Genomic DNA, 12,982 nt, shown 5'->3' on the forward strand with positions numbered 1-12,982 from the left:
ATCCTCTCCAAGGTAAGTGAAAGTTCCTACAGAATTCTTAACTCCTATTAAATTTTTAATTCCTCCGCTTTTGGAAGATTTTAACTTTAAAGTATATTTAAGGTCTTACCATGTAAGTGGAAGTATATTAGTCTTCATGCTGAAGTTGAAAGAAGTACAGTATAAACTGGCTCAGAAGCACAAAAACTTTTCTGAGGACTTGAGCCATACTTGAATAAGAAAAATTAGAGCTAATTGTCAGTAAGGTACCATTTATATTTCAGACCTCATTAGTAGATTGTTCCACAAATAGTCTAATTCATACCAAATAACTAAGTAAATAAGCCCACTGCCATCGAATCAATTCCAGCCCATAGTGACCCCATATACTCCAAAGCTTTCTAAATCTTCAGAGGCGAAAAGAGTCTCATCTTCTGTAAAGCAGCTGATGTTTTGAACTGCCGTCCTTACCTGACAGCGCTCCCAGAACTCCACAATAAAGGACTCGGGTTTCCTTCATTTCCTGCTTTTCAGTAGAAAAATCTCAGCTGTCTTCATCATCAGGTCTTATGTTTTTAGGCTGAAAAGAACAATGATTAAGTACCGAGGAACCCTGGCGGAGCAGTGGCCAAAGGCTGTGCTCCTAACCAGAAGGGGAGCAATGCACGCCCACCAGCCACTCCATGTGCGGGTCGGATTCCATAATGATGTACAGCCTTGGAAGCCCTGTGGGCTAGTCACGCTAAGTCAGGATCCACTCTGAGGCACCTGATTTGGTTTCTGGTATTTGTGTGAGCACTGGATGGGCATAAGTGATCCAGATTGACAAATCTTCCTAATTAAATGCACAGATCTCAGGAGAAATACCTCGTCTATAAAGCTGCCCCGGTGTACTAGGAAGGACACTAGGCTCCAGAGCGTGATCATTTCAACTCACTCATAGCACAACAGCTTGTTATTCAGGTGTCATTACGCATACGATGAGGTTAGCACTCAACTCCAAGGAATCCCCATGTGCAGTGGTTAAAGGGCTCCGCTGCTAGCCAGAAAGGTCGGTAGTTTGAACCCACCAGCTGCTTCACAGGAGGAAGATGTGGCAGTCTGTTTCTGCAACTACTCCAGCCTAAAAATCCCCATGTAGCAGTCCTCCTTTGACTCAGGGCCGCTCTCAGCAGGAGCTGTCTCAGTGGCGACAGACTTGTTTCTTTCTTTGTAGTACCAACTGTAGGTAGCTTACAAGGATTAAGTGAGCTGTGCTGTAGGGGACAATGATTTGGCTGTACATAGTAAATTCACTCAAACATTACATTTGAATCAAAAATTGAATTTTGGTGTCTCTTGCTTGAATTTTTATTTTCCTACAGCATTATGAAAAGGAAAAGGTGTCCTCGTCAAAGGATCCGAAGCATGCTCATGTGAAAAGCGATTTGAACAAGCCTGCCCGGAAGCTTTCAGAGTGTGTGCATTCCGCCGATGAGAACAAAAGTGACTCCAAAGTGGAAAGAGAGCATAAGAGACGGACGTCTACCCCTGTCGTGGTGGAAAGCGCGCAGGACGAGCCGGACACGCGAGATGGGCGGAGGCAAGTGGAGCGCTCAGAACCGAGCGCTGAGGAACCACAGAAGCAGAAGAGCACACTCAAGAATGAGAGGCCCCTAAAGAAAGAGGACTCGGAAACGCCACATTCCAAGAGCCTGCCTAGGAAAGAGGGGAAGTCCTCCAAGGAGAAGCCTGAGAAGGAGAGGGCTCTGTCAGAAGACAAATCGGCTACCAAACGTAAACACACAGGGGACAGTGTACAGAGAGCAGCCGAGGAGGCCGAGCTGCACTCTTCTGAGAAAGGCCTAAAAGCAGACGAAAATGTTCCTAAGCAAAGCCAACAAGCAAAGCTTTCTTTAGAAGACAGAGCAGACCGCAAAGGCAAGCATAGGAATGAGAGGAAATTATCAATTTTGGGAAAAGATGGAAAACCAGTTTCCGAATACCTTATAAAAACAGATGAGAACATCCGTAAAGAAAACAGTAAAAAGGAGAGGCACCTGACAGCCGAGAAAACGAAAGCAGACCACAAATCAAGAAGATCGAGTGATTCCAAAATCCAGAAAGAGGCTCTTAGTTCCAAGCAGCATGGCGTCGCATTACCAAAAAGAAGTGAAAGTTATTCAGAAGATAAGTGTGATACGGACGCCACGAATTTAGAAAGTAATTTGAAACCAGAAGAAGGTGCTCAGAAAGAGAAGCGAAGGACAAAGAGCTTCATAGAAGACAGACTCGTGTTAAAGTCTAAATCCAAAAGTCAAGGCAAACTGTCAAAAGGGACTGAAACAGAATTACCAGAAAGTGTCACAAAACAAGCAGTCACCCCCAGAACTGATAAGGAAAAGAACACGGAAGAAAGTGACTCAGATAAACAGCGAAAATCTAAGAGTGAGGACAAGCCCTGTGAAGAACCAGGTGCCGAGCCCCTGCCAGAGAGCTCTTCCTCGTCCGCACACTCGACTCAGAAAGAGCCCAGTCACAGAGCTAAGCCGTCCTGGTCAAGGGAGAAGTACAAGAGTGATTCCAGTGCCTCCAGGCTTGACAGAAAGTTATCTGATGGGCACAAGAGCCGGGGCTGGAAGCATAGTGGTAAAGACGTGAAGAAGAAGGAAGAGAGTAAATCGGATGACAAGGACGGGAAGGAAGCTGAGAGTAATCATGAAAAGGTGAAGGGGAGTAGTTTAGTGGAGAAAAAAATGAGTCGGAGATTGTCTGAAAACCGAAGAGGAAGCTTATCACAAGAAGTGACCAAAGGAGATGAAAAATTAACAGGCAATAGTTTGGGCACTTCCAGTATTTCTTCCCTTCAGAGACCAAAAAGGAGTGGCGATGCCACAGTGCTTCCTGAACAAGAGCCCATGGAAGTTGACTCTGAGCCAGCCATTGCAAATGTATCTCCAATATCTAAAACCCAAAACACCAGCAATAATAGTTCTCAGCGAGACACCGACTCTGAAAATACCATCAAAACAAAATCGACTTACAGTCTTCTGAAGGAAGAACTAAGAACGCCCACAGTAGATTCAAGAGCAGCAGCCTCAGCCTGTAAGCCAGGACGTGGGGTGGTTGTAGGTAATTCTGAAAAGCACGCTGGCCACAGAAGCACCCTGGCCAAGAAAGTTCACACCCCAAGTGCTATTTCCAAACCAGCTCCTGAGGAGAAAGAGGTCATCCAACCAGGAACTCCCGACATGAATGTTGGCTCTGAAACGAGTCACCGAACGTTACCTCGTGCCCCATCAGAAAATGAGAGGACCCGAAAAACTTTGAAAAACACCTCCAGGGCCCCCGAAGAACGCGCTGCTCAAGGAGGTGCTGCCCATGAACATTCCAGAAATGTGGACGCCTCGCCGTCCTGCAGCTCAGCGACTGTCGTGCCTCAGAAAGGGGTTCAGGACTCAGCTGTGATTCCTGTGACTGCCAAAAGAACTGTTGTAGAAGGTGGTGCAGCTAGTCCCTTCCTCACGGACCACTCCGCTCTCCCCAGTCAAAAGTTGACTGTGGGTGACTCGGATGTCCCTAGGGCCAGTGACACCAAAGAAGATGGTGAAGGTTCTACAGTAACTACAACAAAAGCAAGCACTGATCACCTAAGTCACCTTCCAGAAGGTTCTCAGGCCATTGTATTGCACAGCAAACAAGGCAGAGTAAACAGACATCATGGCAGCAAATTAACAGACAGAACTGTGGAAAGTGTGAATGTTAACAAGAAAATTGGCTTCACGGACATGGCCAAAAGAGAAACTTGTTTTGTTACAGAGTCTGGTTTAAAGCAGAATATAAAAGCAATGGTAGATAGTGGCAAAAAGGACGGACTTGCCAAGGACCAGGTGGCAGACATAAGCACAGAACAAGGTGCTGCAGGAACTGGGCTCATGGGAGCACGAAATGGAAGCACAGGCCCAGGGGAGATGAACGACTCCCCCGCTGGTGGTGAAAGAAGGAGCCAGAACAGTGAAGTAGCCACCAGTGCAGGAAGTGACCAGACGCCCTCTGTTGCTCACCACAGGAATAAAACAGCTGGGCCGGCTGGAGCCGAAAGGACTTTTATGGCCTCTAGTACCGACGGGAAGGACAGAGCCGGCCCCTTACACTCCGTAAAGACAGGGGCTGCCACGACTACCTCAGAAACAAGTGGCCGGGTGGTGGCCTTGCCGTGCACCAGCATTGAGGCCGACGAAGGCCTCATGGCAGGTGCCTGCTCCAGGGACCACCCTCTTGTGGCCGGGGTAGAGCGCTGCGAGGGCACGGTGTTTGCTGCGGCCGAAGAAGGTGGGGGCGTCGTCACCGAGGGCCTTGCCGACAGTGAGACCTTGCTCACAAGCACCAAGGAGGGTGACAGCGGCGAGTGTGCCACTGCTGGGCCTGAAGAGAGAGCAGCCGGCCCAGCGACAGCTCATCCAGGGAAAGCTGGCGATCGTGGGAGCAGCGTGGGAACCGAGGAAAAGGATGACGCGGTGACCAGTGCTGGCTCGGAAGAAAAATGCGACGGTTCGGCCGGTGGAGACTCCGAAATCGTTGTAGGTGCCAGTGTGTTCCATAGTGAAATTGAAAGCGATGGCGCTGTAACAAGTGCCGGAACAGAAATAAGCCAGGGGTCTTTACTCAGCGAAGAGGTAGGTGGGTCCCCGAAAATGACAAGACTGGGCCCCAAAAAAGAAACGGATGGCGCCGTGACATGCACGGTCGCAGAAGGCAGGAGTGATAGCTTGGTCATCTGCTCGGTGACCGGTGCAGGGCCGCAGGAGGAGCACGCGGTCACAGGGGCCAGCGTGGTCCTGGCTGATGGCAACAGGCCGCCCGCTGCAGGTGCCAGCTCAGGAGGAGGCGGCTCCACGGCGGACGGCACGGAGGGCGAGAGTGCTGTCACCAGCACGGGGATCACGGAGGAAGACGGAGAAGGCGCGGCGAGCTGCACTGGCTCCGCGGACCGCAGCGAGGGCTTCGCCGTGAGCTCTGAGCCAGAAGAAGGTGGCGAGCCGGCCATGGACAGCACCGCAACCAAAGAAGTCACCGCTGTGCCGTCGGTCGCCGCCAACGACGACGGCCCTTGCGATGACGAAGGCATCGTGACCAGCACCGGCGCCAAAGAGGACGACGACGAAGGCGAGGGTGTCGTGACCAGCACCGGGAGAGGAAATGAAGTGGGGCGCGCCTCCGCTTTCACTGAAATAGAAGAAAGCGAGGGCGCGTTGGTGTGCGAGAGTGCAGAAGGGGATAGTCAGGTCTGCCCGGAAGTCGAACACATGCCCGCGGAGGCCGGAGCCACCGGCGTCAATGTCAGCGAGGGTGGCGTGGACAGCAGGAGTGGCGTGGAGAAGGGAATGAAAGACGCAGAGATCTGCTCAAGTGCCAAAGGGCTCGTGGACAGCAGTGTGAGCAGCGCAGCGTCCGAGAAGGGCGAGGTGGCGTCCGGGCCTGAAGGTAGTGAGGGCCCCCTGACCGGTGCGGCTTCCGATCACAGTGACGGTCAGCTCCCCACGAAAGAAAAGGTCGAAGATGTCGCCGTTTCTCCCGGTGCGGTGGAGGGTAGCTGTGAGGTCCTCGTGTCCCGAGCAGTCCCAGAATGTGAAGCCGACCCCTCAGCAGGTGAGAAAGGAGACGAGGGCGCCGTAACTTCCGTGGAAAACAAGGAGTGCGATGGGCGCATGGCGAGTCCGGCCAGCGACTGTAGCCCCGACCCACAGAGTTTCGCTGGGCGTGAAAGTCAAGGCAAAGGCTTGATGATTTCCACCAGCAGCACTCAGGGCTGCACCGCTGCGCTCGGCGCGATTCTAACTGTGGAAGGCCATTCCGGTGCCCTGAGAAGGAGCGAGGATGTGGGGGAGGCCAGAGTACACGTAGAAGAGTTTGAAGCCCCCATGCCCAGTGCCGTTTCTGGAGCTGACGGCCTGCCCACCGCCACCAGGACGGAAGAGAAAGACGAGTGCGCCATGATTTCCACAAGCATCAGGGAAGAGTTCGAAGTGCCCATTTCCAGCGCCTCCACCCCCAAATCGGCCGAAGGTCAGCAGCTGGTAGCCTCGGCTGAAGAAAGCCACAAAGGCCCCATCTCAGAGGACTTCGAGGGGCCCATGCCCAGCGCGCCCACCAAAGCTGAGCGGCCCCTTGCCTCCACCAGCAAGGAGGAAAAAGACGAGTGCGCGCTCATCTCCACCAGCCTAGCGGAAGAGCGTGAGGCCTCTGTCGTGAGGGGGGCTGTGGCCCTGGGCGAGAAGGATGGCAATGCCATCATCTCCACCAGCTCGGTGGAAGACTGTGAGGGCCCCGTGTCCAGCGCAGCCCCCCGGAAGCATGGCCGCGTCTCGGCCACACCCACTGAAGAGAGCAGTGACATGGCCCTTATCTCCACGAGCACCTCCCCTGAAGGACGGGAAGCCGCGGTGGTCAGCGCCACCCCGCGTGAGGAGGAAGCGGGCGACGCAGCCATCATCACCACCAGCACATCAGATGCTGCGCCGACGGCCCCCAGTCTGAGCAGACCCAGTGACCTGCCAGCACCGTCCCCTGCAAAGGTGAGCCAGCACACTGTCCTCACGCCCAGCCGCGCTGCAGAGAATGACCGTCTGTGTCCCAGACCCATCACAGAAGAAGAAGACGGAGGCCCTAGGGTGGCAGGAAGCTTCAAAGAGGGGCGACAGAGTGCGCCCATCAGGCTGCTCTCTGCAGTGCGAGGCCAGCCGAACATCTGGCAAGCTGGAGAGAAGGACAGACGTAGCACAGATGGTTCTGGCCAGCTACTGTTGGCGGGAGGAGGCCAGCGTGAGGACACGCGGAGCCTCATTGACACAGAAAGCGAGAATGGGCTGTTGGGCTCTGTTCCGAGAGAGGATGAGCACCCTGAGGCAAGGCCAGCGGGGAGCAGCTCTCCACCAGCATGTTGTTCGGACTTAGAGATGAGCGCTCACTCACTCCTCAGTCTGCAAGGACCAGCAGCAGCAGCAGCATCGGGGCAGACGGCCCAGGCCTCCTCGGTTAGCAATCGCTGTGTGTTAGCCGGAGAGACCCGTGCTAAAAACACTGACCTGCTGGGTTCTCCCATCGTCTCAGCAGCAAGCCACTCCTCTGCCCCCCTGGTCCAGTCAGGGCCTGGGGACTGCCTGAAAGCCACCAACATCGAATGTGTCAATGGCCAAGGATCCGGAGTCACTCCTTCTAAAGCTGCAGGTCTCCCAGCTGCCAGAAATGGCGTGTTGGAGCAAGGAGAACTGTACCCTGTCCCTGTTTCTTCTGAAGAAAATATGTGTGGAAAAGGTGAGAGATTAGAAAACTTTTTCTTGGTGAATGTTAGTTTTCCAGGGATGCAGGTGAGCCTCTCAGCAGATGGCTGGTGGTCAGGACAGTGTCGATTTGAAATATGTTTATCTTGTATCATATTAATAAGCACAATAAGGCTTCCCTAAGATAGACTCACATTTAGAAACTAAAAACCTTAGACCCGCTTCTCCAGTGTGAGAAGAGTCAGGAACTAGGAGACAGAGGGGGCTCGCTAGCCACTTACCTACTTGTCTGGGGCAAGCTTCTGACCCTCGGGCTTCTCAACATGAAGGATACCATGCAAGAGCACTGGAGAGGAGGCTTTTTTATTCTCCCCTCCCCCCTAGCCCATTTTGAAAATGAGGTCAGAGTTGAGATAACTTGCATGACCCTTAAGTTTAATATTTAGGGAAAATGAGTTTGGAAGAGAAAAGAAACGGGTAAAGCTCTAACACAGTGAGGGGCGCAGGTCTTAATAGAAATGGATGGTCACTCTGGAAGGACTGGTTTGGGGGTCGGTCATCATCTTACCACTCAACTTCAGGTCGCTCCTACTGGCAGGCCCTGGGCATACAGAGGCCAGCCGGCCTGACAAGCTATGTGTTCTATGTCATCTGATGAGCACTTAAAAAGGATGAAGCGCATGATCCGATGCGAACTGAGAGAGCACTGAGGCTGGCCTTCAAAGGGCAGAGACTGGCCTCGATGCTCCTTTGCCTATGTAATAAGTGGCGTCTGGGCCTTTGAGCCTGTAACAGATTTAGATCCCATGTAGTCCAGCCCCGTGAGCTATTGCTAATAGGTTTCCCCCCTGCTTATTTGTAGACTCCCAGGGTTCAAACCCTCAGCTGCTAGCTGAAAGGTTGAGTCTCTTGAGTTCATCCTGTCATGCCTAGAGAGAAAGACCTGGTGATCTGTTTCCAAACCCTCGGTTGACTCCCTGTGATTGGAGCACAGCCCTATCTGACACACATGGCACTACACATGACAAAGCATACTAACTCTCAGAAAACTCACTGCCATCGAGCCAGGGTAGAACGGCCCCTGTGAGTTTCTGAGACTGTAACTGTTTATGGGAGTAGAAAGCCCTTTCTCTCTCCCAAAGAGCAGCTGGTAGTTTCGAACTGCAGACCGTGGCAGAACGCAGCTCAGTGTGTAGCCTCTATGCCCCAGGACTCCCTAGAGCATACTGCTTTTAGCCAGGAAAAGGGTTAGAAGGTCATTTCAGCGGCAGGGTCATTTCAGGAGGCCCAGTGGCAGGGTCATTTCAGGAGATACATTTGGGAAGGAAAGTGGAGAAGCAGAAGGTAGAAGGATGAGACTCCAGAGGGAGGACTCCTCTTCTGTTTTGTCTGTCTCGGTGGTTGGCCCTGTCTCCACTTGTGCGGTGTCCGAGTGAAGCAAGTAGAGTGAGCCTCTCCACTCATTCTCACGTTTATTTTACTGAGACTTCCCCTCAGGGATCCCCCAGTTTGCCTTTCAGGAAAACCTTGTTGCCAATCACTGGAAATAAATGCTTGAACATAAGACGTCTCTACAAATCACATTTTAGTGTTCTTTATGGGCAGTCATCTTCCTGGGCAAGCATGAAGTCACCTGACCCCCAGCAAGTGGCCCAGGCTCTCGGCAGATCCTTGTCAAGCCACATGCTCCATTTTCTTGTCTTCTGTTGACAGTCAAGTCATCCCACAGAGAAAGGGGCTGAGTGCGCCTGAGGGCAGCAGCCTTCCGTGGCCTGTAGAGTCAGGATTTATTCTGTGAGTGAAGTCTGCAGTGGGATTAATGGTTTGCATTCCATCAGGCAATGAAGAGACTTCACAGCATATTTCAGGAGCATTGGAACGGAAAGCCAGTTTGAAAACTGAGGTATGGCTGATAACTCCATTATGCCGAACTGTAAGTAGTATAAGTACCATTTCACCATACACACGTCTGCCTGAGCAGCAAAGAGCTCTTGTTCTCATTGTGCAAAACACACCTGAGTATTGTCACATCATGCGGTGGGCGGGGGTGTGTGAGAAGGAACTAAGGGTGATGAGTTAGCCTGTCATCTATTCCACGTCAGCCAGAACCCTGGACCTCCCTCCCCTTCCTCCACATTTCATTGACTGCCAGTTCTTCTAGGTCCATTTCCAAAGTAGAACCTGGACCCCTCAATGCCCCGACTTCCACAGCCGACCCTGTTCTCACCTGCTGCTTTAGTAGCTTCCCCACTGGATTGGGGCTTCTGCCACTCCAGCCTCTCCTACGTTCTTCCACTCACACAGCAGGGAGGTACACAGAAACATCAGCTAGGTCGAGTCCTGGCTCTGCACCAAGTTCCAGGGAGTTTTCCATTGCACATTAGAGTAAATCGGGATTTAGTATGCATGCCCTTGTCCACCTTCATCGATGGCACCTTGAGTACCTGTGACAGGATCATGAATGTTGAAGGGGCTGTGGCCAGTGCGGAGCAGACACAACTGGCCTAGGGGCAGGGGCTACGGAGGAGCCACGGGAAGGCTTGCTTGCCAAGAAGAGAATTTGAATGTTGGAGTGCACCAGAGGAGAAAGGAAAGCAAGGAGACTTCCTGACCCAGGGAGCCACATGTTCTAGTCGCAGGGAGGGCAGGCCATCGTAAATCACCTTATGCTGGGCTCAGCCTGAGTTTCCTCTCAAAAGCAATAGGAGATGGATTGATTTTTCTGTATTGTTTCTTGGTTCTATCTGGCATGTGTTGGTTTTTATATCTTACGGACTTGAAAGTGTCCTTCTGTGTCATTACATTATGCTGATTGTGCTTGTTTGGATCATCGCCCTCTTGTGAAAATCTCACATAATTTACCTCTGTTGGGGTCCTGGACTTTTTTTAGACTCTTGTGCCTTCAGTGGAAGAGACAACTGAAACCCCAGTGCAAACAGAAAGCCCATGTGGAGGAGGTAAGCTCCTTTCTCTGCCTGCATCTCACCTTGTGTTGCAGTGGTGGGTCGGGGAGAAGCCCCGACAGTGCAGCTCATGCTCAGCTGCTGCAGTGGAGGCTTGTGTGTGCCTGTGATGCTGAGCAAGTTTCAGTAGAGCTTCAAGATGAGGCGGGACTAGGAAGAGAGTCCTGGCAGTCTACTTTCTGGCAAGGAGCCAAATAATCCTGTAGATCACATTGGCCATCTGGTCCCACCACCAGGCAGCACAGACAAGGAAGCAAAAGTCCTGGGAACTTGAGAACCTATGCCCAAATTTAAGGCCTTTCTCCTTTTTCATTGTAATGCTAATGCTGGTCAGATGGAGTAGTCAGGATTATTCTGCTTGCAGGTAGCATTAAGCCACACACAAATGTACTTTACTGTATTCGCTCATGAAACTGAAAAGTATTGGTAGAGCTTGATCCAGCAGACACATCTAGCAAAGACCTAGTTTCTTATCCTCCCCAGCCCATTCACAGAGTCATTGCTTTCTCTTCTGGCCTACATCTGGAGAGACTCACTTCAGCCTTGGTACCAGGGCCCCTTCTCAATAGATGACAGGGAGCCCCAAGGGTGGCTGGTTGGCTGACTTAACTCAGGTGCTCTGTTCCTGGGTAGGAGCAGAGTCAGCCCTCAGGGAAGACTTGTGCGTAAGCTGAACCAATCTTTCCTCACCACAACCACCCCTTGAATGGGGCTCTCCAGTCCCTTAAATAGTTACAGTCTTGGGAGCCCACGGCAGCAGTTCTGCTCTGTCCTATAGGGTTGCTGTGAGTCAGAATTGACTAGGTAGCAGTAAGTTTAGTTTTAGTTTTTCAGTTTAACATCTGAAAGTAGCCCTGGCAGTACAGTGGGTAAGTGCTTGGGTGCTAACCAAATGGCCAGTAATTTTGAACCTACCATCTGTTCATGGAATAAAGATGTGCCACTCTGTTTCTGTTATGATGACAGCCCTGGAAACTTAAGAAGCAGTTCTACTGTGTCTCACCCGGGGTCACCTCAGGTTGGAATTGGTTTGGTTTGGCGTTCAAGGTTGTCAAGGCCAAGAAAAGGGTACTGGAGCTTGAACCATTCAGATGCCACGTGCTATGTGTATAAATTGCCACCCATGGCTGGCTAGTGGGAGGTTGTGGGTATCCCTCGGCAAAATATCTGAAAGTGAATGTGCAAAATATACAGCCTCCACAGCCTGCTCAACAAAGGTATCAGCCAGCCCTGGAAGACATCTACTCCTACGGACTGGTTTAAACCCGCTGGACATAATCTATCCAAAATTCAGACAGGTAGATTAGTAAAAATTGATCTCACTGTCTTTTGGTACAAATAATATCTTATTTGTTAATGGCTAAAGGTCACATTTTCAGTTTTTAAAATCCTTTGTTCCAACAGTTTACTTCAGATTGCTTTACTGTGTTTAGATACAGTTGAGTAAGAGATCTACTTACGTAAAAGGAAGTTGTCTAGAAGAAAAATGTGTTTTCTGTCATTATTGAGTAGAAACAGTAGACCTTGTACTTGTTTCTAAGGAATATAAACAGACCACTGCTGCTGGCAGGGATAGGATCTAACTTACTATATGATGGCTTTATTTTTAAGTGAACCAGTGTTCCACTGTAGCTTAACAGCGAGAATGAGTCCTCCCCATTTTCTCAAAAGATTGAGGTAGCCAGCCTACTTAAACCACTGTAGTGACTTACTGGACCATTCCCATCTTCGTGCACGAACCCTAGAGGGCCAGTGGGTAAACACTCGGCTGCAGCTCATCCGGCTCACTGCTCCATGCAGAGCGGTGGGCAGTCTGCTTCCATGAAGGCGTATAGGCTTGGAAACTGGGGAGCAGTTCTTCGATGTCCAATTGTGTTGCCTTGAGTTCCAATCAACTTCTGGGCAATGGTTGGGTTGGGTTTTGGTTACCATTATTGTAAAAATGCAAGCAACAGTAATTCGTACTGTTTCTATGATAATACGACAGAATAGAGATTGTAGAAAATAATTGGCCAGAGTTCTACAGTTCACTGAGGTGAGGAGGCTACTTTGAAATGTAATCCTACTTTGAAATGTAATCCTACTTCACTGGCTTGCAGACTGTTAAATTGGTTTCTCTCTGTAGTTTAGAAGCACTGTTGAACTTCCCTATTTCTCTTTTTTTGAGCAGCTGAACTACCGGAGGAGTCTTCCTGGGTGTGTGAATCGCTAAATGTAAGGCCACTTATATTGTTTGGTTTTGTTGTTGTCTTTCTTTGGGGTCATGTTGTATTGTGTTGGCAGCTGTGGGGTGTGACAGCTGAATGGATGGACTCTTAGGAGGCCAGTTCAACCCGTTGGCATCAGCGCTCACATACTCTCTTCTTTTTCCACATCCACCTTTATCCGCTGAAGTCATGAAGCATAGTTATTTTCCTCAGAAAACGAGTCATTCTGAATTCAGCAACATTGTAGTAAAGTCCTATGTCCACAAAGCTTACTCTTCACAATTTCTCTCAGAAAACATAACTAGAGCATTCTCTAACTCAGAAAACATAAATGAAGAGCATTCATTTCTATCACAGGAGGAAACTGCCCTCTAATGCTAATAAAAACTCATGAAATACATAACTATACACCTACTCTTTGGTAAGATTATAATGCACTTAGAACTTGGATCTTGAGGTCTTACATCAATCTAGACCTGTAGATAAAACCAATTTTCGCTGACAGATTGGAGTTGCCTTGATGCTGTTAGATTGCTTGTCTGAAGGTACTGAACCATCAACATTGTGTACATAG

At 50.4% G+C, this 12,982-nt stretch overlaps 1 protein-coding gene across 4 annotated transcripts in view; it reads left to right on the forward strand.

Annotated features, from left to right (window-relative positions):
• BOD1L1 (biorientation of chromosomes in cell division 1 like 1) overlaps window positions 1-12,982 on the forward strand; it is a 64,682-nt gene that overhangs the window by 27,913 nt on the left and 23,787 nt on the right. For all 4 annotated transcript variants that reach the window (XM_045284410.1, XM_045284412.1, XM_045284409.1 and 1 more), the window contains exons 10-13: window positions 1,344-7,272; window positions 9,077-9,141; window positions 10,129-10,195; window positions 12,372-12,415. In XM_045284410.1, coding sequence (XP_045140345.1) covers window positions 1,344-7,272; window positions 9,077-9,141; window positions 10,129-10,195; window positions 12,372-12,415 — 6,105 coding nt within the window. The remainder of the gene's footprint in view (window positions 1-1,343; window positions 7,273-9,076; window positions 9,142-10,128; window positions 10,196-12,371; window positions 12,416-12,982) is intronic.

Source organism: Echinops telfairi, unplaced genomic scaffold (assembly GCF_000313985.2).
Source record: "Echinops telfairi isolate 266 unplaced genomic scaffold, ASM31398v2 ScPeMD7_7468;HRSCAF=8506_2, whole genome shotgun sequence".
Taxonomy (NCBI): Eukaryota; Metazoa; Chordata; class Mammalia; order Afrosoricida; family Tenrecidae; genus Echinops; species Echinops telfairi.